Here is a 25,704-nt window from a genome sequence, read left to right on the forward strand (position 1 = left end):
TTATTTAAAGTTAAAGTTTATTTATTAGTGTCACAAGTAGGCTTAAATTAACACTGCAATGAAGCTACTGTGAAAATCCCCTAGTCGCCACACTCCAGTGGCTGTTTGGGTACACTGAGGGAGAATTTAGCATGGCCAATGCACCTAACCAGCAGGTCTTTCGAACTGTGAGAGGATCCGGAGCAGCCAGAGGAAACCCACGCAAACACAGGGAGAATGCGCAGACTCCGCACAGGGAGTCACCCAAGCCGGGAATCAAACCTGGATCCCAGGAGGTGTGAGGCAGCAGTGCTAACCACTGTGCCACCGTTCCACTCATGATAACAGGTTTCTGAAAGGGAAATGTTTCATTCCATGGGACTGATGTCCCTCACTTTAGGACAAAATTAATATTATGTGCTTTTAAAGTGTTTAGCAAAATCTTTCGTTATATTTCATATTTGTAGAAGATATGTTTTAAATCGCACCATGTTATATCATCTGTCACTTGCAAGTGACAGCCTCATATCAAAAGAGATACCTGGTTTTTAGTTCCTTTCTAAACCCTCAAAGTTGCTACAGCTCATCTACACAACATAAATATTCCTCTTTGATAAACACCAAGAAGTCAAACTAGATTTGTAAATCTCACTGTTGTAGTATTTTGATGCTGTTCAGAATCATTTGGATAAAACAAAACAGTAAGTTCTTTGAGACTTACGATTTGTGATGGATTGTTTTGGAGATGTCACGCTGCACTTCCAACAGGCATTCATAATATGTTTAAATCTGGGGCTGAAATCACATAACCCTCTGGCATAGAGTGTAAGCAGAAAGGTCACAGTCTGTGCTGGGACTCAGATATGCCAGGTACACCTTGGCTGAGATTTTACAGTGTATATGTTTTCTTGTGTATATGTTTTTCCATGTGTATGTTTTCCTGTGTCTATGCCTGTCTTTCACAAGATTATTAGGGTGACAGGAGCAGAGAGACTCATAGACCAGAGGTACTGCAGCCCTTGCCTTGGAATTGCCTCTTGGGAAACAGCCAGTACATCCAGAAGCAAGAGTTTGTGGAACCCATTTAAGGACAGAGTCTTGGGTCATTGCCCTGAAACAAAGGTCAAGAGTATATTTTTAAAGAGGCCGACTTGGTGAGCCTTGTGTTTTGAAAGTGGAGCAACCTATTAACTGGTTTGGCCATTAATGCCATATTTTACAATCACCTGGGGCAGGTGGGCATCTAGGATGCACTCCTAATGGTCTCGGTGCATGTAAGTAAGATGACCTCTCTCACTGAGCGCATATAATCTGGCATTGTCAGTGGCAAAGGTTGCCAGTGAGTGCTCAGTATAATAACAGGAATTACTTAGCCATGGAATTTTAGCCCATTTGTCTGTGATGTATGTCAAATGTGTCAATAATAGTCATGAGACTTTAATGATATTGATAAGTTGTCACATGTACCAATATCATGTCCATAGGAATGGGCACTTAAGTCCTTTTGTTTTAAATCCACAAACAACTATGTTGCATATAAGAACGAGTGTAGCCACTTTAGTAGTAGTATGTCATCTGAAAATTATGTGGGTAACAGGAGAGTCTCGAATAGCAAGCCCAGTCTATTTGAACCACTGATGAAGTGGACACCAGTTTGTCCGCCAGTTAGGATCTTTCCTCATTTCAGTTTTATAATGCAGCCCAAATGGAAAGTTGTTGAAAGTAAAATGGATATTGCCACAAATTCATATATAATCTGGAACTACTTCACTGACCTGTGGAATGAGTGTAATACTTACTGATTGCTCAGGTAATTCTATATTGTTCTTGTAAGAAGCAGTTACTCCAGCGCAGCAATCTAATTCAAAACATAAAATATACTGGAAATAGTGAATCATTAAATAAGAGGAGTAACAAGAGGCCACCCAAGAGAACATACAGACACACATACACACATCACACCTAAAACCCCAAGAGCAGTTAGCAGGAAATCTGAATTTGTTTCCCATTCCCAGCTCCGCATCATTTTCCTCTGCTCTTTCTGCGGGGTCAGGAATTCCTATATGCACACCCACGTCTGCAGATGTTGGGTTCCCCATTTTAAATGAGAAATGAAAATTGGATTTCCCGGCGCACACCATTTTCATTTGGCGATGAGGGTTTTGGAAGCCCATTAAAGGTACACATATTTGAGAGTTTGTGAAGAAAATAGTGCCAGCTGAGGAATCTGGAACATATTGAAAGTAGAAAGTGTTTTTGCACCCACAGATGTCACTATTGGGTGCTGTATTGTCACGTAGATGCGTTTTAATACAGTGATTCACTGTAGGGATCTGTTCTCTTAAGGTAAGTTGACACTCACATTGAACAGCATTGTATATTTGTTCACATACATTACAGTGCTTTTCCAATGAAGAACGCACCATAATGAGGTCAGAAAATGTTACAAAATGTCCTATCAGTCTTTTCTACTGTGATGTATGTAAATGACTCTGGCTGATGAAAAAAATGGTTTCAACATGGTATAGATGAGTGATTTGAAAGAGCTTAGAGGCATGAGGTGTAAGGGGTCTTGAAACGCAGTGGGAGATAGGATACTGTGTTAGGGAATTGAAGTGGGCTATCTAACTAGCCTGCTCTGGAAACACATACAATGCAGTTCACAAACTGCACTGCAAACCTGTCCCGGTATGAAAAAACAGAAATAGCATGTGAAGTCATACATGGGTCAGGTGTGAAGCTTGTGAGACTCGAATGTCTGCAGATCAGGTTGTCCTGAGCCCAGAGAAAGATTCAGTCCCAAGGTATCAAAAGATTTACAACCAACTCTTTGCTTCATTATGGTCTATTTCTACCCCCACCTGTTACCAATGTGACTATCCCTTCATGCCTAAGGCTTTTTCCTAAACTCTAATTTGATCTTCTTGAGCCAACTTGGTGCAGTGTCAGGAGGTTGAGGTTTGAGTCTGGATCGCTACCAATGGAGTTTTCAAAGTCTGATCTGTAACTTGTGCCTACATAATAGATGACCTTGCAGGACCTCCCTCTGGTGTTCTGTTTTTATTTATGAAACTATCACTTTCCTCTGCTATAGTTGTCGATGACATCCTTGGCTTGTGAGTCTTTGCCATAATCTTTAACAACAGTTTTAGCCTACAACCTTGCCAGGTTTCCATTTTCGGTTAATTTTGCACAGACCTACCCATTCATCAAGTTTCTTGTTGTCATCAACCTTAATCAGTTTGATCTGATGCTCAGCATGGAGTGACTCTATTTGGAACCTTCCAAAACAAAACTGAGTGCCCAATGGGCAGGAAAACAGGAGAATTTCCCACCCGTTCTTTGGGCGTATTTACGTGAACGAATCTCCGATACTCTGAGCAATGCAGAGTGCCTCAGTGTGATTGACGCTGAAGAGTGGAGGGCAGGGCCTATTCCCACCCGAGTGGCCAGTAGCATAGTACTGAGCAGGCCAATGCATATGCGCTGATCTAACAGTGTGGAGATCGGCACATGCGCACTGGCCCTCATCGCCGGCTTCCCAACCACTGGCCTTCCCTGGAACCTCCTGATCATTTGCCTTCCCGACCGCCCCCCCCCCCCCCCCGATCGCTGGCTTATTGGGCCCCCCAGGCCAGCCCCAATCTCCGCCCCCCCCCCCCCCCCAGGCCAACCCTGTTCCCACCCACCGCCCCCCGCCGGCCAGCCCCGATTACCTTCTCCCTCCCTCTCCCACTGATCCCAGTGCAGAGTGGCAGCAGGTTCCCCCCCAACTGATCGCCCCCGCAATAGGCCCCACCCTCCAGTAGGCTCCACCCCCTTGGCACTGCCCGGTACCCAGCGGGCAATGGCAAGGTGTCTGGGGTTGAGTGCCAGTTTGCCCCTGGGGCAGTGCCTGGGTGCCAGGCTGAAACTGCCCAACGGGCAATCCCCCTTTCCCCCGAGAGTGCCTCAATGGCCTCTGTTCCCCACCAGCGGGGTGGGTCCACGTGTTCCCCATTAGTGGGAAGCATTTGCAAACTCCGCTGGTGGGAATCACTCCCGGCGGGGCGGAGGAGGAGATGCAAGCGGGCCCAGAGAATACCGTCTTGGGCCCATATTTCAATGATATGATAATCAGATCCGTACTGATTTCCAGCGCGGAGCTGCTTGCGCTAAAAAAAAAGCACTTAGGAGACTCACAACCGGCATTCAGCCGATCACGAACTTTGCGAAATGCCCCCTGCTGTTGTCTTCCGGAGCGCAGCAGGCCGGGAGCCTACCTTTCAGAGGCTATAATAAAGGCTCATTGAGAATGTGATGTTATCAGAGGATATTCAGCAGGTAGATCAATTTTTGTAAGATCCCCCACACCACATAAAAATTAAAAACCAAGGTTGAAAGCACAGATTGTTCTACTTATAAGAGTAAATATATTGCACTAGCCATTGTGGACGTTGGAAGCAGTGAATCGACAGAGTCGTTAGGTTGTGAATAGCGTATTGATTTGGAATCCAGCCTCAGATTATTTTATTGATATTTAATGAAACAAGGAGATACAAAAGGAGTAATTTGCTAGTTGTATCAGCCATGCATTGTAGTGTATTGAACTATAAAATGTAAAGAAATGGATGTAGTGATAATAACTTTGGTTCTGTTGTTTATGACAATATCTAATCAATTTCTATTCTGCTTCTTACAATCATTCTACCCCATGCTCATAATTCATTGAATACTCAAGTGGAAACCGAAAAGTATATAATTTATTCCATTCACGAGAAGAGCTTTACCACTCAACAATTATCTTGACTATTGATTGATATATTGGACTGCCTCAGAAGACTTGTTTGTTGAAAACATAGCTTAATTGGAATAAGAAAATTTCAAACTGGTGAACAAAAGCTTGAAATTACTGTAATGTGGATCACATTGAAGATTTTAAGCATTTTATTTTCTTGGATGACTCACTAGTTTCCTTGTTATATTCTTGTATTTCTTCCATTAAAAAGGTGAAACCAGCAACAGGTTGGAGATAGAAAAACCCCAATGTTATATTGTTGGAAGACTCGTGGGAGGCAACTTGCTTAGGAACAAACTGAGAAAATACTACATCACATACTGTGTGCCACTGTTCCAGTTTGAATCTCTGCTTGTGATTAGTGTTGGAGGGCATGTACACAGTTGGTAGTCTCTTCTATATCTTGTAAAGGTGCTTTAAAGTTTAACCAACCAGGGCTTTGATCATTGGAAGTCAAATCCATCCTTATGACTTCTGATGACTTTAATTCCCTGGTATTATTTAACTCCTGCCGGAGATCTCTCTGTTATGAGATGGGGGCCGGCTAACTTATCTGTTCAATATTATTGGTGCATTTTGTAATATTGGACGATGCTGGCACCATAATCTTCCAGAAACCTTTATTTTTAGTCATTCATAGGTTATGGGCATTGTTAGCAGGATCGCATTTATTGCTGATCTCTAATTGCCCTTCAGAAGGTGGTGGTGAGCCACCTTCTTGAACCACTGCAGTCTATGTGGTATAGGTACATCCACAGTGTCGAATTATTTTTACTTCTGGTTTCAAACAAAATGTTTATTGTTGATGCCCATCTGTTTGTGTTAAGTGTTGTGTATTCTTTCGCATTGAGAGAATCACTGAACACTATTTTTGACTGTCTGCACTATTGTAGACATGTTCTTGGCAGAAGAAATCACCAACCCTGTTGATACTATTCTAATATGATGCTGCACTGGTATTGTCACTGGACTAGTAATCCAGAGACCCAGGGAAATGCTTTGGGACCAGTGTTTGAATCCCATCATGGCAGATGGTGAAATTTGAATTCAATAAAAAAATCTGAAATCTAATAATGACCATGAGACCATTATTGATTGTTGTAAAAACCTATCTGGTTCACTATTATCCTTAAGGGAAGGAAACATTACCTGGTCTGGTACATGTGACTCCACATCCACAGAAACGTGGTTGATTCTTAACTCCCCTCTGAAATGGCCTAGTAAGCAATTAGGGATGGACAATAAATGCTGGCCCAGCCAGTGACGTCCACATCTGAAAAGTGAATGTTTAAAAAATCCTAAAAACAAATAAAATGTTCGATGCACAGACTTGCAGAATTGTGACGGAAAGAGTGACCAGGACTCTGGGAAATTTGAATCAACTGAACAGCTGATTTCCCATATTCTGCTCATTACCACCTGCTATGGAAAAGAAAGCCTTTAAATTATAAAGCCATGCATTTGTAGATTGATATAGATTTCCTGGTACTTGGCTTTCACAGCCCTGTTGTTCACATTCATTCTTTGTAGAGTTCCATTGTAATTTAGGGCAGAGATAATTCTTTAATTATATACCTTCAGTGTGAGTTGGTGAACAGGATGGTTGTGTGGCTCCAGATGGTTGCCCAGTATGTAACCCAGTAGAATTGTGTTTACCAACACTTACATTGGAAGAAATGAGTGGACCTTGAATCACCTGAAATAAATCAGAGTATTAACTCAATGATACATCGTCAGACATAGAAATTCTGTGCAACAATTTATTATATTTTATATCCACTGGACAGTGTTATGAACCTTCTCTCAATTGGCAGAGAATTATTCATAGAGCTTCATCGGTATCAGTTAAGTCAGCGTTGAGACCTCATAGCTGTTACTAGCCTTTTATCTTTTGTCTCACCTTCCTTCCTATCTTGTGGGAACAGCTCTTTGGTAATGCTTCTATAATAAACAACTTGAGTTGATACTTACAGTTGTGAGTATTAACTCTCATCATGCCCCTTCAACTTGCAGAACCACCACTTATAAGAACAGAAGAATCTTTAGGAACAGGAAAAAGACCATTAAGCTCAATATGAAAGCATGGAAATTCCCAGTTATGTGTGAAAAGGAAACAAATAGTACTGTACAAGTTGAGATGTAGGGCAGAATTCTCTCCAAAAACGAGAAAGTATCATAATGGCAAGAATACTGGCGCGTGCCAGTGTCTCAGGTGCACATCGCATCGCAATCGTCCCACATTCAGTCACTTTTTCAGAGAGTGGTGAGATGCGCCCCAACGCTGGGGGGGTCGGGGGTGGGGAGGACAAATATGCCAGTGAGCTTGGCTTTAGAGCGCCCGGGCACCATTTCACTAGGGTGCTCCAATCTCACACCAGTGAACATTGGGACCACCCGCCCCCATTGGTGGCATGTTCTCCCACCCTCTAACATGGGTCTCCGGCATCAGAACATCGAGGCCCTCCCAATGGGTCCCCCATTCTGACCCCTGACATTTCCCCTCCCATGTAGAAAATGGGGAGATTGAAAAACATATGTCGAGGTATTTTGATAAAAAAGGAAGACATGTTCCAACACGGAGTTAGGATGGAGACACGTTGTGAGAGGATCACCTACCAGATGCCAAGCTTTTTCTTATAATCTGTACATGAGTTCAAGAGAAATGTTAGAAGAGGCTCTCTTGCTAATGGAGAAATATTTAAAATTCTGCTGCTGATAGTGCTCCAGAATGATATTATCTGGCCCAATGTTTTCAAAACTATGGATTTAGGATGCATTAGGCCTGATCAGTAACCTGATCATTTCATTGAATTTGAACGAAATCCTGTAGAAAGTGTTAAAATGGATAGTATTGCACAACTTTTAATGGCACTTCATTCTATTAGCTTTATGAGAATTGGTATTGGCTGCATAAACGTCACCCAGGGCTATTAAATTCTGATTATTAACTGTCCAATTATTGTAAACACAATCAACAAAATTAAAATGACATTCTTGCTTTACTTTTAATATTTTGTGGGTCGCTTGCACATCAGGATGAGAGATGTTACTCATCCATCTGTCTCTTAGTGCCTCAAATACATTAAGAAAGTCCAGCACTTTTACTCTCCACCGTCTCTCGACCCCCTTTATTGGCTAAATGATGGCACTCTGCTGATTCAATATCTAATTCTGGAGGAATCACAGTTTTCTCCAGTTAAATGTTGAGAAGATGAAAGACGTTTTGGTCTTCAAAACATACTCCATACTGTGGCTATTTCAAACCATCCCTCCATTTTACCTACATCTCAAATTGCACCAAACTGTTTAAAATCTTGACAACCTATTTAATTCTGATCTGAATGTCTGACCCTTCAACACAACAAGCACACATTTCCATTTCAATATCATTACACGTCTTTGTCATTGCCTCAGTCCATCAGCTGCTAAAGCCCTCATCCCTGCCATCGACATCACCTGATCTGATTATTTGAATGCATTCTTGAACTGGCTCCCAACGTAAGCCCTTCATAACTTTCACCTCATTTAAAATTCTGCTGCTGATAGTGCTCCAGAATGATATTAAGTAGGAAATGAATTTGGCCACAGGAAGAATGCAATAATGCAACATTGGTAATGGAGATAGATCTGGCTGTTGACAATTAGCTTGGTGTCTCACTAGGTACATTTTAAAAGGTAGGTCTAAAATTTGAGAGGAAGTGATGGGATTAAGAGGTAATTCACGATTTGAATGAGACAAGGCCTATGAAGGTGGAACCAAAACAACAATTGTATTTAGGTTATACCATTAACACAAAAAAATGTTCCACGATGTTTCTGAAAAGCATTATAAAACAGAATTTAACAAAATGGACCACAAGACTGTTGTGGAGCAGAATGATGAGGCAGTGGACCACAGAAAGTGAAGAGTCAATTTGAGATAAATAAAATGTAAGTCATTCATTAAAATAAAAAAGTAAAATTGTTATTTCCACAAGAGTACAGCTGCTCTTCTTTATGTGAGTGTGTGATTGACTGTGCCAAATACTGCAGAAAAGTCAAGAAGGATAAAAATGAATAGTCTACCACGGTCACGATCAATACAGAATTAGGTTGTGATTTTGATTAGGGTCCTTCAGTGCTGTGGCAGTGGTGGGAACCTGACTACAAACATAATAGAAACAAAAAATTTGTTTGACCTGCCTACCTACCTTCTTCATCGATCATGAGATCATTACTACACTCTCCAACTACCCGCTCAACAATAAATTAGACAACTTTCCTTTCAATTATTGTCAGCGAAAGCAAAACTCACTCTCCTAATATCTGTTGAATATGGACCTAATTCCATCAACTTGGGTGGCTAAGACACGGCAGGGAGCATGTTGCCTGCATGCTATAATGCCCCAAGACATGAGAAACATCCTTTTTTAAAGGAAGATAGTTCCCTTTCCATGCACAAATGATCAGGAAATTATTGAAGTATTGAGAGACAAATTACTAAAGCTTACTGAATTACTGAGTCCTGGTTGAGAGCCCAGACTCCCAATAAAATGTTTTATTTTGTTTATACGAGCAGAAGAGGGAAAACTTTGTCTGAATGACAGCTTTATGATGTTATAATAAGCATTTTTTCTGCGATCTCTTTTGTTACCAACTCAGTATTTATTTATGAGGTGTCAAGTGCTTATAGTTTCTGTTATTGATACTTTGTTCACACTTTTATAGAGCTGTTCTAATAATAGTGTTTTTTGAAAGCAAATTATGAATGGGTGTTTTAAGCAGTTTCACACATGCCATTGTCACAATATGGTTAATTGTTCTATACAGAATGTATACTGGATGAATGGCATGAAAATGACATGAGTTGGCATGGGGGTATGAGGGGCCATTGGAGATAGTGGAGGAGCTTAAATTGGCATGGAGTTGGCCTGGGGAATGAATGGGGGAATAAGGAGGTGATGTTTAGAGAGCCTAAAATGTAAGCAAAGCAACAGGGTTTAAGTCCTCGAGAATCATGGTTATCCTTTTAACCATCCATCTCAGCTGTCCCTCCAATCACCTCTGATTTACTTCTGGAAGTGGTGGGCCTCACACCTCACACCCTCCCTCTACCACAATTCCACCCCCCCCCCCCCGCCCCTCCCCCCTAACAGTATGAAAGTTGGGTCTGACGAGGCACTTTCTAAGGAGGGTCTGCCAAGTCTGTAAAATTTCCTGACTTCAGCCACTCATCTTGAAGATGAAAATCTGTCTCTTAGTTTCCTCAGAAACTGAGAGGGCTAGTTCCCTTGCTTGTTTTAGTTTCCCTATCCAATTAGGATCTGTCTCAAATAATAGACTTTGAAACCACATAACTGTTCAGTACGATGTGTTTAATTCTGATCAATGAGACATCCAAGCAGGAAAGAAAAGCCATAAACTGATTCCTTACACTAAAAGACTGAACTGTAATGAAAGACTGAGGAAATCTATGCTTCTTAAACCTGCAAAGAATGTATCTGTAGATGTTTAAAAGACAGTAAAATTTTAAGTCTGGAAAATTGCTTTCAACAATAATGCAAGATCAGGTTTAAACTGGTAAAAGACAAACATTGGACTGATATCATGTAGCTCTTCAAAAATGTTCAATACATAAAATAGGCTTCCGGACATAGAAGTGAAGATGAATACTCTGGGATTATTCCAGGGGATTTTAGGTTAGGGACTTTCTGAATAAAATAGATTAATAGGGGCCAAATGGCCTTCCCAGTAATTATTTTGTCATCTTACGAACTATATATATAATAAATTCGATGAAATAATAGAAATGATTCCCAGGATGCAACTTAATCATAGAGTTCAGGCAACAATTGCAGACAGCTTGAATTATATTATTAGATTATATTTTTAGCGCACTTATTTTGATGTGAGGATCTACTGCTGCTGAAAAGCTCAAAGCAGATTGGTAGATCTTATAACTGACACTTTCTTCTTTAAAGACACAATTCATTTCCACCTGCTATGCCAGCTGGAACATTGCAAATGACATTCTGCAGTTTCACAAGCAAGCTTCCTCAAGGGACAGTCAAACTCATTTAATTATCAGATTAATTTGGAGTGCAACCCACAATTGAATTTAAAAAGATGGATTACTGGACAGAGAGAAAGGATAGCAGTCACTATAGCTGCAGGTGATTGTGACCAGTGAAACTTGAATTTCTACTTTTTAAAATCTTATAATGTGATTTGCACTGTATTTTTTTATCTGTAATCAGCATATGAATAGCAGAAATTGTTAAGTTTAAGTCTGGAAATATTAGGTGGACTAGGCCATTATTTGGGTTGAAAGGAAGAATTCTGAGTGGAAATCCTGAATTAAATTGTTTTTTTAGCAACAATAAATACTGTCACAGAAATATTTGATAAAGGAGGAAAAAGTTAAATTAGTTTTAATCTTCATTTAAAAGTTTTATTATTCTCAAAGGAGCAGTACTTTTCTTTGATATCCGTAGGTACAGATTATGGAACTCGTCTCTCCCACATTGAATCTGTGCAATTAAAAATGTTTTGTGTTGTAGCAATGTTGTTTTTGCATCCCTAACCATAAAGAATATCATAGATCACTGTTAAAGATCGATTTAGCTTTGAACAATAAAATGCATTTATAACAGGTAGTCATAACCTTCTTTGAAGTCAAATAATTATATCATAACCATTTATATATAATTTGCACTGCTAATTCGTCTATCTTATTGTGAATGCTCTATCTAGACTTGTTTTTTTAACCTCGTTAGTCATCAAAACATTATTTTGCATTCTAGCTCCATTTACTTTTCATCCTTGTTTTTTTCTGCCTTCCACCTTTCTTACATTACTGTCTTTTGTTTTGATCCTTATTTCTTCCTCCTCTGTCTCCCTGCTCAGGTTCCCATCCCCTTGTCATTCTTGTTTAAACTCTCCTGGACAGCACTAGCAAACACCCACCCGCTCTCCTGCCTGAGGACACTGGTGCTGGTACTGCCCAGGTGCAATCTATCCTGCTTGTACGTATCCCACTTTCCCCAGAACTGGTCAAAAGACCCAGGAATCTGAATTTCTCCCTCCTACATCATTTCTCCAGTCATTTTCTTGTCATTGAAGAACAGAGGCCTATCTTCTAGTGAGACTGAAGCACTCGGAATCAGCACCATGCCTCAGAAAAGACTACTGTCTCAGCTGCCAGGAACACATGCAGGAAGTTATTAGCAATACATGCTCCATGGATTAAAGCATTTCCTAAGGCCATAAGACAAAGGAGCAGAAGTAGGCCATTCAGCCCAACAGGTCTGCTCTGCCATTCATTGAGATCATAACTGATCTGATGTGATAATCATCAACTCCATCTTTTGCCTCCTCCCCATGACCCATGATTCCCTTACTGATTAAAAGTCCATCTCAGCCTTGAAGATACTTAATGACCCAGCCTCTACAGCCCTCTGCCTTAAATAAATCCACAGATTCACGACCCTCTGAGAGAAGAAATTTCTTCTCGTCTCTCGCTTAAAAGGGCGACGACCCCTTACTCTGAGATTAAGCCCTCTGGTCCTAGATTCTCCCACAAGGGAAAACAACTATTCAACATCTACTCTGTCAAACACCTCCCCTCCACCCCACGAGAATTCTATGGGTAGGATTTTCAGGTCTCACCTGCCCTGAAATTTTCTACCCAATGGTCCGTTAAATATTCTGTCCCACCTGCGATGATCCCAGCTGCGGGCAGGATTGGAAAATTTACCCTATATGTGTCAATAAAGTTGCCTCTCATTCTTCTGCATTCCAATGAGTATAGGCCCAACCTACGCCTCAACCTCTCCTCCATACTCAGGATCAATCGATCTAGTGAACCTTCTCTGGAGTTCCTCCAATGCCAGTATATCTTTCATTAGATAAGGGGACCTAGCTGTCCACAGGTGTTGTCGAACTTACCTGTCCATGTTCCTGGCAGCTGAGACAGTAGCCTTTTCTGAGGCATGATGCTGATTCCTAGTGCTTCAGTCTCACTAGAAGATGGGCCTCTGTTCTTCAATGAGAAGAATATGGCTGGACAATTGGTGTAGGAGGGAGAGATTCAGACTCCTGGACCTTGTATAGTTTTAACAAGACTTCCCTATTTTTATATCCCATTCCCTTTGAAATAAAGGCGTGAATTCCATTTGCCTTCCCTATGTCCTGATGAACTTGCATGCTAGCTTTCTGTGATTTATGCACAAGTACCCCCAAATCACTTTGTTCTGTAGCTTTAGGGAACTATAAAAAAGCCATCTGTATTTCATAATCCAGGCTTGCCACAGGAGCTTACTTAACTGCTAGGGAAAAGAGCCCACAATCTTCCTTTCAATTCTAAATGGCTGAGACGTTTAACCATCTTGGGGACCCGTGAGGGATACATGAGATGGGAGTTATGTGACATGGACCTCTGACTTGTATAACTAGTAATATTGTGCTTCAAAATCTCAGTCTATTGTTTGCTATCTACAAGCAGCCTCACAGAAAAGGAGATCTCTGCCCAGGTTTGAATACCTGGCCCCATTTACATTGTTTCTGTACCATAGCCTGCAAAATTAATCCACATCACATCATGTGAAATCAACACCACCAGAAAAGGGAATTAACCAGCATCGGTTTTCATCCTGCCACCCTCTGTAAAGTAATACCTTATTGGACTTTGATTTTGGATCCCAGGACCCATGTGAAACAACCATTCCTTTTCTCTGCAGTATCTATACCATAAATCTTTCTTTTCTCTATCCCTCTTTTACTGTATGAACGCAAAGGTGACAACATTGCAATCCTCTCCCACATTTTATGTATGTTAAAATAAACTAGCTCTTTGAGTTCATCCTATCTCGAGTTTTCTGGGGGGTTATTGATGGAAAATTGGATCTCAAAACTGAGGATTTGGGAAATATGTCACTGCTTATTAAGGGGGAAGCAAATAAGACACCTGTCTGTTTATGGATGAGTTATGAGAGGAGAAATGCATGCTGTTTAAATTAACCCCCTCTTCTGTCCATAACAAGACAAAGCTCTGTCTTCTTAGTGAGGACATCCTCCATTGTGTTATGTGGCATTACCATGTGCTAAATAGGAGAGATATGGAACAGATCTAGCACCTCCAAACTGGGAACCATGAAAGGCTGTGGTCCATCAGCACCAGCAGAATTGTATTCCACCACAATCTGTAACCTCATGCCTAACATATTCCTCACTCTACCATTACTACAAAGCCAGGGGTCAAACACCAGTTCATTGGTGTACCTAAAAGTGAGGTGACAATATGGTGAAGCTACAATATACGGCTATGTGCATGCTCAACAGTAGAAGCAGCAGACACTGGGCAGAGCTAAGTGGTCTCATAAATCACAGATCAAATAAAACTCTACAGTCCTGCTACAACTAGTCATGAGTGGAGCTAGACAGTTAAACAACCAGCAAGAGGAGGAGCCTCCACAAATGTCCCCATTATGAATGATGGTGAAGTCCAGCAGATCAAGGCAAAAGTTAAGTTGCAGCATTTGTGATCATCTTTAGCCAGAAGTGCTGAGGTCCTCGAATGCTTACCATCATTATAGATGCCAGTTTTCAGCCAATATGATTTACTGCCACACCATATCAAGAAACAATCAACAATGGGTACAACAAAGGTTATGGGCCCTGGCAAAGGCTATGAGCCCTGGTAATGTCCTAGCTGTAGTGCTGGAGACAAGTGGGCCAGAACTGGCCATGGATCTAGTCAAACTCTTCTAGTACATATACAGTTCTAGCATCTATCCCACAGTGGAAAATATCCCAGTACATTTTGTGCATAAACAGCTGAAAAAATCCAATCAACGACTTCCTGCCCTCAATCATCAGCAAAGTGATGAAAGGGGTGATCGACTGTAATATCAAGTGGTGTTTACTCAACTTCTTCAGCTAGTCAGCCTAAGTCAGTAGTGAAAAAACATTGGGTGGGATTTTACGGCCTCACTCGGGCGAGATTGGAAATTCCCGCCCGATTCCATGGCGGGCAAGGTGGTAGTGTTCCGGCCATTTAGCGACATGAAACTGGGACAAAATTGATTGGAACTTGGAAAAATATATGATAATAAATGAAAGCCAGCAAAGACAAATTGTGTTTGATGAATTTGTTCTTTAAGAAGTAACAGAGTGAGATGAGGATCGTGTGGTGATCTTGTGTACATGGAATTTCAAAAGGTATTTGATAAAATACCACATTAAAAACTTGTTTGCAAAATTGAGAACCCCATGGGATAAAAGATATGAGCGAAATTTTACGAGATTTTTTTCTAAGCGTCCATCTCGGGTGAAAACGGGAGAGTTCCTCATCCATGTTTTGGAAGAGTTTTCACTCCCAATTTCCCTGACTTAGACATTGAAAATATAGGCACGACGGTTTCTCGCCACCAGAGGCAGTGGGCGGGGCTTAGCTCACCAAACAGCCAGCAGCTCAGATCGGAGCCACAAACTATGCATGCGCAGGAAAAGCTAAAAAGCAGCAGCTTTCCTGACAGAACACCCCCGGGTCAGAGGTAGCCTCCCCCTCCCCCTCCCCCGCATGGACATCAGGGACCCCCAACATTACTGACCCCCTTACCTGACCTCCCCTCCTCCATTTCCCCCGGGACCATCTTGCACATGGTTCCCTCATCACCGCCCTGCTCCCGATTGCTGAGTGACATGACCCTCTCTCTCCCCTGTCCCCGATCATCACATAAACACATCCCACTAACCCCCCCCTCCCCCCACCATCAGTACACCTGTAAGTGCTGACTTGATTTGCCCTCCATGGTAACAAGGCAAACTACATTAAACTCGCTGGAATGCCCTAATACTTGTGTGATTCGCCCAAACTGCCTGCAGCTGATCTGCCCTAACAAGGGACAGCTCCATAAAAACCCCAAGGATGGACAGCCAGGCAGGCAGTGCAGGAAGATGGCCTCAAGGAAGACTGCCCCCTGATTTTCCGATGCTGATCTGCCAGGCTGCTCTAGGTGGTGGAGGCAAGGCGAGAGACCCTTTTCTCCTTCACCCATGCCAGATCACCATTAGATAAAATATTTAGCCACTTTAAAGTCTCACTTTCACTTGTTGTTATATTAGCACTGATTTTGATGGCAATGTTATTGCACCCCACAGTTGTGACTAATATGTCTTTGATTAGGCTCGAACAGCAATGTCCTTACCCCGACCTTCGCTGGAGGGACCTTGCATTTTGATGTCAGTTGGGGAAGGCCCTCAGCGCAAAGCTCATGTGAAAATCAAGGCGCTCAAATCATTCACTGGCTACAACGGGTGGCATGCAGTGGCAGCAACTTATAATATCTGCCATGTCATTCCCAAAACCCGGGAGACATTCCCTTCCTACCCAACACCCCACCCGCCCCAAGGCCCTGCATGGGTGAACTCCCCACCCAGATGTGTGCCCAGGTGCCAGCGTGCATGCAGAGCTCAGGTAGGAGTCAGACTAGTTTGCACCAGGGCATCATCACAATGGCGCATAACGAGTTGTCTTCACCCTCTTGCCTCTCACTAAAACTCGCTAACACAGCGTACCCAGGCCCACCACTCTGGTGTTACAATGTTCCAGGAGATTGTAAGGGTGCACAAGGAGGCGGCAGGGGGGTGGGGGGGCAACGCAGGCCCCTAGTTCCCAAAATGCATGGTGATCAGGGCCTCCCTCGCATGCCTGATCTTTGCTGCCGCCAGCCCTCCAGCGCCAGGGTGGTGTTGGTTGTTGTCGTCCTTCTCCACTTCCTCTTCCTGCTGGGCGGCCTCCTCCCCAACGATGCCTGGCTGGTCGGCCTCCACCTCTTTCAAAAGGTCTCCCCACTTCTGTGCCAGGTTGTGTAGGGAACAGCACACCACCACAATATCAGGGGGCTATGTTGGAGGGTCCCACCAGAGCGGTCCAGGCACCGGAACCGCATTCTGAGGATCCCTATGTACCTCTCCACGATTAGCCGAGTGGAAATGTGGGCCTCATTATACTGGGTCTTCACCTTAAGTCTCAGGCCTCCGCACAGGCATCATCAGCCAAGTCTGAAGCAGGTACCCCACATCCCCCATGAGCAATCCCTGAACCCTAGGCTCCTCCTGAAAGACCTCTGGAACATCTGAGCTCCTCAATATAAAGCTGTCATGCACGCTGTCGGGTGTCTGGCGCAGACGTGCAGTTGATGGCCACACACCAACTGCTCACTTATGGAATGGTGCCCTTTCTGTTCATGAATCTCCCAGAATTTTACTCCGGGGCCTTGACGGCAACGTGGGTGCAGTCTATAGCCTCCTGTACATTTGGCATCCCTGCAATGGCCACGAATCCAGCAGCCTGGGCTTCCTGCTGGACCTGGCCCACATCCACAAATGTGTGAAGGAGGTCACGGATGCCCTGTATGCCCGGGGTAGCCTGGACATCTGTGACCTACTTCACACACTTGTGGACGTGGGCCAGGTCCAGCAGGATGATTGTGAGATGCCACAAAGATGTCCACTGGTGGCCTGGCAGGACCCGGTGGCGTTAAGATTTAAGGCAGTGGGAGTGGGTGGCCCCCTATGCCTCGAGGTGCCAGGTCTTGTAACAAACGGCACAGATGGCACACTGTCTCCTTTCGGAGCTGGAGCCATTGGTGGCACACGATGTCTGAGAGTTGCTCAAAGGACACTCATGTGTGGAACTGCCAGGGTCTCTGCTCCCTCGGGGTGAATGGCAGCCACGTCCTGCTTCCGGCAGCTGTATCCTTCTCCTCTTGCGAATGGTATGGCTTGGGCCTCCTGTGCCTGCAATTCATCCTCCTGTTCCTCCTCCTCAACTCCAGCAGCAACCGTAAGAACAGCAAGATCATAGAAATCATAGAAACCCTACAGTGCAGAAGGAGGCCATTCGGCCCATTGAGTCTGCACCGACCACAATCCCACCCAGGCCCTACCCCCACATATTTACCCGCTAATCCTCTAACCTACACATCCCAGGACTCTAAGGAGCAATTTTTAACCTGGCCAATCAACCTAACCCGCACATCTTTGGACTGTGGGAGGAAACCGGAGCACCCGGAGGAAACCCACGCAGACACGAGGAGAATGTGCAAACTCCACACAGACAGTGACCCGAGCCGGGAATCGAACCCGGGACCCTGGAGCTGTGAAGCAGCAGTGCTAACCACTGTGCTACCGTGCCGCCAGATCAATGGGTTGCACTGTAAAAACCATCTTGTCAATCTGGAGGGGAGAGTGGGGAAAGGAGTTGGGGAAAGGGAGAGACAGATGGAAAAGTTTGAGAACTCTGCTCCCCCCCAGCAACACACACTCCCCAATTCTCCCCCAGCAACACACAGCCCCCACGCCCCCTTCCCCAGCCCCCCAGAATGGTAACACAGCCCCCCAATTCCACCTCCCCTCCCCACATGCACCCACCCAGAACCCATGCAGTAGTGGCCCCAGACACCGCTGCTTGGCATGTCCTGAGGCTGCAGTACTGCCAGTTCTGAGAGTATCCAGTCCATCCCCCACCACCATTGCTTTTTTTTGATACCTTTTGGTACTTTATTCTTAATCAAAATGCCAATTAAGTCCAATCAGAGTCCCCACATGAAGGACAAACCAGATCCAAGCTGACACAACAGAATATACATTCCATCTTGGGTTTGATCAAATAAGATCCAAGCTGACAGGTGAGACATTGCACCCCCTCCCGGGCTTGATCTGAGCTTCATCTTAGCCTGAAGGCCCAGATGGCTATAAAAAATTGCTTCAGGTGAAGCCTCAGTTTAACCTCATTGGCTACCCAAGGTGTTTACACATGACCTTAGCCAAAAGGCTGAGAAGCGATCCTCAGAGATCAACCTGCTGCTGCTAGCACTAGGACGCAGAGTCAGCACTAAGAGCTGAGGTCAGCGGTCAGACTCAAGTCCGTGCTGAGAGTCCAAAGTCGGACCCCGTGAGCAATAACAGCCCCTGCCCCCCCCACACACTCACAGCCCCCCCCAAACACAAAATGCCACATGGCCACCATGAAACACCCCCCCCCCCCTGCTGCAGCAAGGAGCCCTTTGAAACCAGAGACCTACCCTCTCACTCACCCTCACTGCTCAAGTGCCGAAAGCAGAGTTTTATACATGAGGTGTTTTCCTCACTGGTTGCAGCTGCAGTGAATGAGGTGGTTAAGGAGGGTGAGCTGGGAGTGAAGCCTGCTAATTACATTGTGCTGAATGTAAAAAAAATAAATTGATGTTTCACCCATTTTGGGTGGGGTCGCAATCGCGCTGATTTTTTTTCTTGATAAAATCATTTATTTATTAGTCACAAGTAAGGCTTACATTAACACTGCAATGAAGTTACTGTGAAATTTCCCTAGTCGCCACACTCCGGCACCTGTTCGGGTCAATGCACCTAACCAGCACATCTTTCAGAATGTGGGAGGAAACCGGAGCACCCGGAGGAAACCCACGCAGACACGGGGAGAACGTGTAAACTCCACACAGACAGTGACCCAAGCCGGGAATCAAACTCAGATCCCTGGCGCTGTGAAGCAGCAGTGCTAACCACTGTGCTACCGTGCAGCCATAAGATGGGAATGGGCACAGAAATGGGCACCATTCCCGCTAGTTGGTCCACTCCTGATTTTATGACATTTTTCCACTGAAAAACAGGTGCGATGAGGTCGTAAAATTCTGCCCATGAAATTGGCTATGTGAGAGAAAGTACATAATGGTGGCGAAAGGTTGTTTCTCAGGCTAGGGGGCAGCGTACAATGGTGTTTGTTGTTGATGGTGCACAGCCCACTGTTCATTTGACATATATCAATGACATGAATTGAGTTATTCAATTTGTATTAACAAATTTTACAGAAGACGTGAAACTCAAAAAATAGTGATAAGGATAGCCATAGATTTCAGGACATAGACAGGGAAGTGAAACACACGGAAACATGGCTATCAAGCTGCTATAAATAAAACTACACAAGTTTAAAAATGACTTCTATCATCTTCATACAATGTCCATCATTCAGCTGGAACTTTATAAACTCTGCATTGTTTTAAGTGAATTACGAGCTGTTTAAATCCTCAATGAAAGACTGAGCTGGATGGAAACATGTTCCATTAATCTGGGGCAGAGGAAATGAAATGATTCATTTTGGTCGGAAGAATGAAGAAAGCCAATATAATCTATAGAAGAGCACCTGAAAACTTGTTCAAAAAATTTAGGATTGTTGGCTTTATAAATGGATCTTTGGCTTTATAAATGGAAGTGTAGTACAAAAACAAGGAAGTTATACAAAACCTTTATGAAACATTGCTTTAGTCCCAGTTGGAATTTTGGCGGGCATTTTCCAGTCTTTCCCACCATGATCTTCTGGTGCCGCCAGCAGCAAACCCCTGCCATGGGTTTCCTGGCGGCGGTGGGGTGTACACAACAAAAAAAACCCTTTGACAGCGGCAGAAGGTCCCGCTGCTGGCCAATGGTCATCTGCTTCTGCCACCGCGAAACACGTCGTGCGCGTGTAGAAAATCCCCTACATTGTATCCAATTCTGGGCACACTAGGATGTCAAGGCCTTCAAAAAGGTGCAGAGGATATTTATTAGAATGGTACAATGCTGAAAGTCTTCAGTTATATGGAGAAAGTAGGATTGTTCTCCTTAGAGCAGTTATGGGGAGATTTGTTAAAGGTGTTTAAAATTTTGACAGGTTTTGTTGGAACATAAGAACATACAAAATAGGAACATAAGTCAGCCATTTAACCCTGGAGCCTACGCCTCCATTCAATGAGCACATCGCTCATCAGACTGTAGCCTTAACTACATTTTCCTGCCTGCAACTGATAATCCTCGATTGACTTCCTTGTCGATCAAAAATCTGTCTAGCTCAGCCTTGAATATATTCAACGACCCAGGCTCCATTACAAGAGTGATTGATGCATTGAGACCTCACCAGAACTCTGGAGGCGCTTGCAAGGATTAATTACCCTCTTCCTCTTCCTGAGGAAGTGAGCCATTCCTCTGCCTCTTTCTATGAGGTTCACATCTCTTTGGAGGGCCAAAGGGTTATGAAGAGCACAACAGGCCACTACAATCCAAATTTTGGAGACACCTTTTGAGGTCGCGTACAGGAATGTATCTTCCCCTAACAGCTCCAAGATATCAGAATTGCATCTTGAGTAGTGCGATCGTCTGCACAATGGTGGCTGTTGTGCTGTGATGGCAGCAGTTGTAGCACCTCTGTGCCTTTGTCAAAGGATTGTTTATAGGTCAGCAGCCATCTTTTCAATGAACAGCTCTTGTCCTTTTAACAGCCATCCACATAATCTCACTGGTAGCATAATCAGCTGCAGTGGTTGCCTAAGGGTAAACGAGTCAGGGCAGCTGCTCGATACCTTGCACAAACTGGAAGAAATTATTTTGGTGGTGGCACATCAGTTGAATGTTGAGAGAATGGAATCTCTTCTTGTTCATGACTGCCCCTGACCTCTCTGCCAGTGCCTTAATGAACACATGGGTACATTCAACAACCCTCTGCATTTGAAGGAGTTTTGCAATTGAGGAAAATCCCACTGGACTCTGTGCTTGTGTGGTTCCTTCAGTGATGATCTTGGTGTAATCCCATGCCACCACAAACAGTGCATCCATCACCTCCCATATGCTGTGATTGGCAGCCGACTGCGAGATACCAGTGAGTCAGCTGCCAACATTTAGAGACAAAGACGTCACTTTGATGATTACTGGCAGAGCATGTTGATGTATTGATTGAGGAGGCCCTCCAGCAGGGCACCGTCTGTCTTTATTGGTGCATATTTAGTAACACAAACTCTGTTAGGTACAAGAAGCTAATTTGTTGTCAATGTACCCTATGGGGTGTCGCATGATGTTGCGTGTGCCTGCATGCCATTTTAATGTAAAGGTGCATGTTCACAATATGATGTATCGTCACCGAGAAATAACATTCTAGAAGCAGCTGGAGACAGTTGGTGACAGGTGGAGATGGCTACCTGCATGGTGAGCAGTGCCATGCATGACAGTAACCTGAGATCCATAAATAGTTAAAGACCAACAATGTTTAAACATTCAAGTCACAAGATCTTATCATTGCAACATCTGAAGAACCCATAACACAACATGGTGGCAGCAGTAACAACACACTCTTTCTTCTCTAAGCAATCCAATGTTCCTTCCAATCCAATGGAGTGTAACTATTTGGCATACAATCTTTACTTGCTATCCCTGAGAGTTCAGTACATCTTTTCCTGAAGTAATATTCAACAATCTTTTTAGCTTCTCATGTTTTCCGATGGTTACATATTGATTCTTCAAGGAGTCTTTCAGGCTTCTGCTATCTTGCCTGGTTAAACATCCAGTTGTATTTTCCCAATCCCTGCTTAGATTTCCCAACAGTGGAACTGAGGGTCAATATTTCTTCTTGGTGCCTTTGAGGTGTTGTTAAAATATGTATGTTCAGACCTCAAACAGCTTGGTACATTGAAGACTTCAGTTTACTGTGCATTTTAAAAGTTATATAGTCAGCTTGAATCTTGCATTTCTAATGTTCCAGTTCAGCTATTATGTACACATTTTTCTGTTGGACAGCTTCATTTATTTGTATATTTTGCTTCTGAGTTACCTCAGATAGCTTTCCTTCATTCACTGCCATCTGCTCACTCTACACTGCTATCTGCTGTTGCAGTTTGGGTACTGTGTCAGTATTTTCAAAAAGAGTCTATTTCCAAGCTTTCAGCTGCTTCTCAATAATTTCTTCTGCACTCAGCTCTTTGACTCATGCATTTCATTGCATTCGCATGGTTGGCAACCATCTTGTGGTTTGCTTGAATATTGTCTCCATTCCTGTTTTGGGCTTTGATTGATCGCAACTTTATCCTCAAGTAACCAGATCAAGTCACGGAGTTTTTTAAAAACAGCTGTTTTAATCAAGCTATATAGCGAGGACCCTGGACAGTCAGAGGTCAGTATCGGTAACTAGCCAGAGTCCAGAGTTCAGGAATATACGAGCAGTTATAGTTTTAAATTCCAATACAAGTAATTAGCAGATGCCAATCAAGGTATAGGGGTTATCTCTATCCACTCAGTTATTGATGAAGGTTACATCATTCATAAGGTACTGATATTAAAATCAATCACAATCACCTCACACTAGCTTAAATATAATATCCAATCAGCGTGAAGATTTAATCATGTTAGCTGACCTAATCCATCATTATTACAAGTTATCATTGTCCCAATTTGTGTCTGTGGATATCACTCCCTTTTTCCAGTTCCAGGTGTGTGATTTAATGAATTCTCTCAGACTAAAGGCCTTTGTGCTTATCTGTGAAGACCGTTATATAGACTATTCATTTTCCCATAGCAGTTTATGTGATTTTTAAACTGGTGTATTTTTTAATGCTTTCAATTGCTCTGGAGTCTTTTGTTGCCATCTCCCTGGAGTTTCTTGTTGTCTTTTTTCTAGATCTTTTATTGTCCTTGGTGCTTTATTGGGAGTTAGTCTCTCACATGTCTGTCCTCTAACTCCCTGTCCATGGCTCTTTATTTTCTTATAGTTACAGCTTTGAATGTCATTGCCTCGTTAAGATTGAATACAGTAACCATTTCTCTTACATTCAGGCTGTCTCTGCAGTTGTCAGTTTCTTGGGCGAGATTCTCCAGCCTCTCAGCTACAGGTTTCCCGCCGGTGGGACGTGGCGCATTGTTTGCCAGCGGCGGGATTCTCTGGTCCCACCACTGTCAATGGGAATTCCCACTGACGTCATCCCATGCTGGCAGGAAACCCCTGGGCAGGGGTGCACTGCCGGCGAGACCAGAGACTCCCGCCAGCACAAACGGGCGCAGAATTCCAGCCCTTGTCTTTGATTTTCCTGTACTTTTAGGGATTTGGCAGGATCCTCGTGAGTGTGGGACTTTCCTCATCTTTAAGGCAGGAGTATGCATTCTAGGCAATTCTTATCTTTTTTTACTTTTATTTCTGCAGGTATTTTTTTTCTCTCTGTGACTCTCCCATGCTTTGGTGGACTTGGCAAGCTTGTGGTCCAATTGCGGCCTTTTTAAAACTTAAATCTATAAAATGGCTTTCTGTTCAGTCTGCAGCAATTTCTTCTTTTAAACTCTACATGTTTTCTTCTTTCTAATGTTTAAATGTCTGAGAGTTTCAGCAGGCCCATGGTCCAATTGCACCTCATTTATTAAACCTAAAGGGACAGCACTTCTTTCTTAATCTTCACAGGACTCTTTCTTGTAAACTCTGCAGGTTCTTCTTAACCTTTTGACTCTGCCAGCCAATTTTTTAGTTATTTTTCAAAACTTGCAGCTATCTTCCAGCTTCTCTATGGATTTGCTGAACTATGAAATTGCCACCTCTTGCATAATGTAAATAGTTTCTCTTTTGTATTTTTTGCTCACCATCTCATGAACTGTCCAATATTCTACACACTGTCACTTACGGTCTTGAAATTTTGTATTTTTTCTCACTGTCTTGTGGTCTAATTCACTGTCTTAACTCAGTATTAATCAGGATCTTGCAATTTCTGTAGTGTTGTTCACCATCTTGTGATCGAAACAGTTTTGTTATTCTGCATCACTCAGAGGTCTTAAGCTGAATGAAAAGATTCATAAGCTTACAAAACAATTTAAAACAAAACAGTAAAACAAACGGGCTGAAATTATGAAACAAATAAAAATGAAGGTTCCATTTGTGAAACGTATATTTTCCAGCAAGAAAATGATAGACATGGAAAAAGAAAATTTGAGTGCACTCTAGGAATGAACAAAGTGCACATTTGCTTCAGAAAGAACAGCACAAACATACACTGACTGAAAAAAGCAAACGAGTTGTTAATAAAGGGAAGCACAAAAAGCCAATCAAATGGAGATAACTAAGTACCAGAAACATAGAGTAATACCATTCATGCAAACATGACAGACCAAGACATGGAAGCACTGTCAAGCTTCAAGATTGTCTGAATTTATAAAGACAGTGATTTGAGATGGGGGTGAACAGAAAGCAAGTAAAGACTGGATTACAAATAGTTATACTTCATTGGAATAGAGAAAAAATGTCTTTAGAGAAGAAAGGGGGATGGTCTTCGATGGTGTGTGTGCGTCATGCCATTATGATGTAAAGGTGCTCGCCCATGGTATGATGTATAGAGTCACAAGGTATTAGACTCAGAGACAACATTCTAGAAGCAGCTGGTGGCAGTTAATGACAGTTGGAAGCAGCTACTTGCATGGTGAGCAGCACTATGCATGACAGTAACCTGGGATCTGTAAATAGTTAAAGACTAATAATAAACAGTTCATGTTTTAACATACAAGTTTCAAGATCTCATCTTTGAAACCTTTAAAGAACTCATAACACAACAGAGGGTATCATTTTTGCTTTCTCCGAGCCCTTTATCCAACACCTCTGCTTTTTAAGCAGCATTAACCTGCACTTGTGTGAAGGCAGTTCCTCATTGCTGCTCATATCCAGATCTGAGAATCTCAGCCCCATCTCCATGTTTGTTCTTACCTGTCGCTAGAAGCAAAACCTCAGCTGCCTGGAACCATCTGTTATACTTCTGTAGAGTAACTCCCCCACTACTCACCCATTCTGCGCCCAAGTAGTCCAGTGCTTACAGAGCTAACACTGCACACTTCCTGGCCACTATGTGCCATAACCTGGAGCAGCTCTTTGAGTCATTGCCCTTTAATGTACTGGTGCTCAATGGTCCTGCTTCAAACCTGGATGTCCCCTGGCTTGCTGCCTACTTCTCAGGGACGTGATCACAAAACTTCATGGTCCTCATGCCTGTTGACAAAAATTATTTATAGCCTTTTAAACAGCTATTAATTGCCTAATTTTTGTTCTTAAGTGCCAACCCATCAAGTCCAAGCAATATCCACATCTCTATGCCTCCTGAAAAATCGATGGGAAGCAGAAACATGTTGGAAAGCGGCACTACACA

General features: G+C 43.1%; 1 protein-coding gene across 1 annotated transcript in view; it reads right to left on the bottom strand.

The window, feature by feature from the left end:
* LOC144499263 (uncharacterized) overlaps positions 1 to 25,704 on the bottom strand; it is a 51,602-nt gene that overhangs the window by 17,901 nt on the left and 7,997 nt on the right. Inside the window, exons 3-4 of the mRNA XM_078221378.1 lie at positions 6,332 to 6,452; positions 1,779 to 1,837 (exon numbers count right to left, since the gene is read on the bottom strand). Coding sequence (XP_078077504.1) covers positions 1,779 to 1,837; positions 6,332 to 6,452 — 180 coding nt within the window. The remainder of the gene's footprint in view (positions 1 to 1,778; positions 1,838 to 6,331; positions 6,453 to 25,704) is intronic.

Source organism: Mustelus asterias, chromosome 9 (genome assembly GCF_964213995.1).
Source record: "Mustelus asterias chromosome 9, sMusAst1.hap1.1, whole genome shotgun sequence".
Classification (NCBI taxonomy): domain Eukaryota; kingdom Metazoa; phylum Chordata; class Chondrichthyes; order Carcharhiniformes; family Triakidae; genus Mustelus; species Mustelus asterias.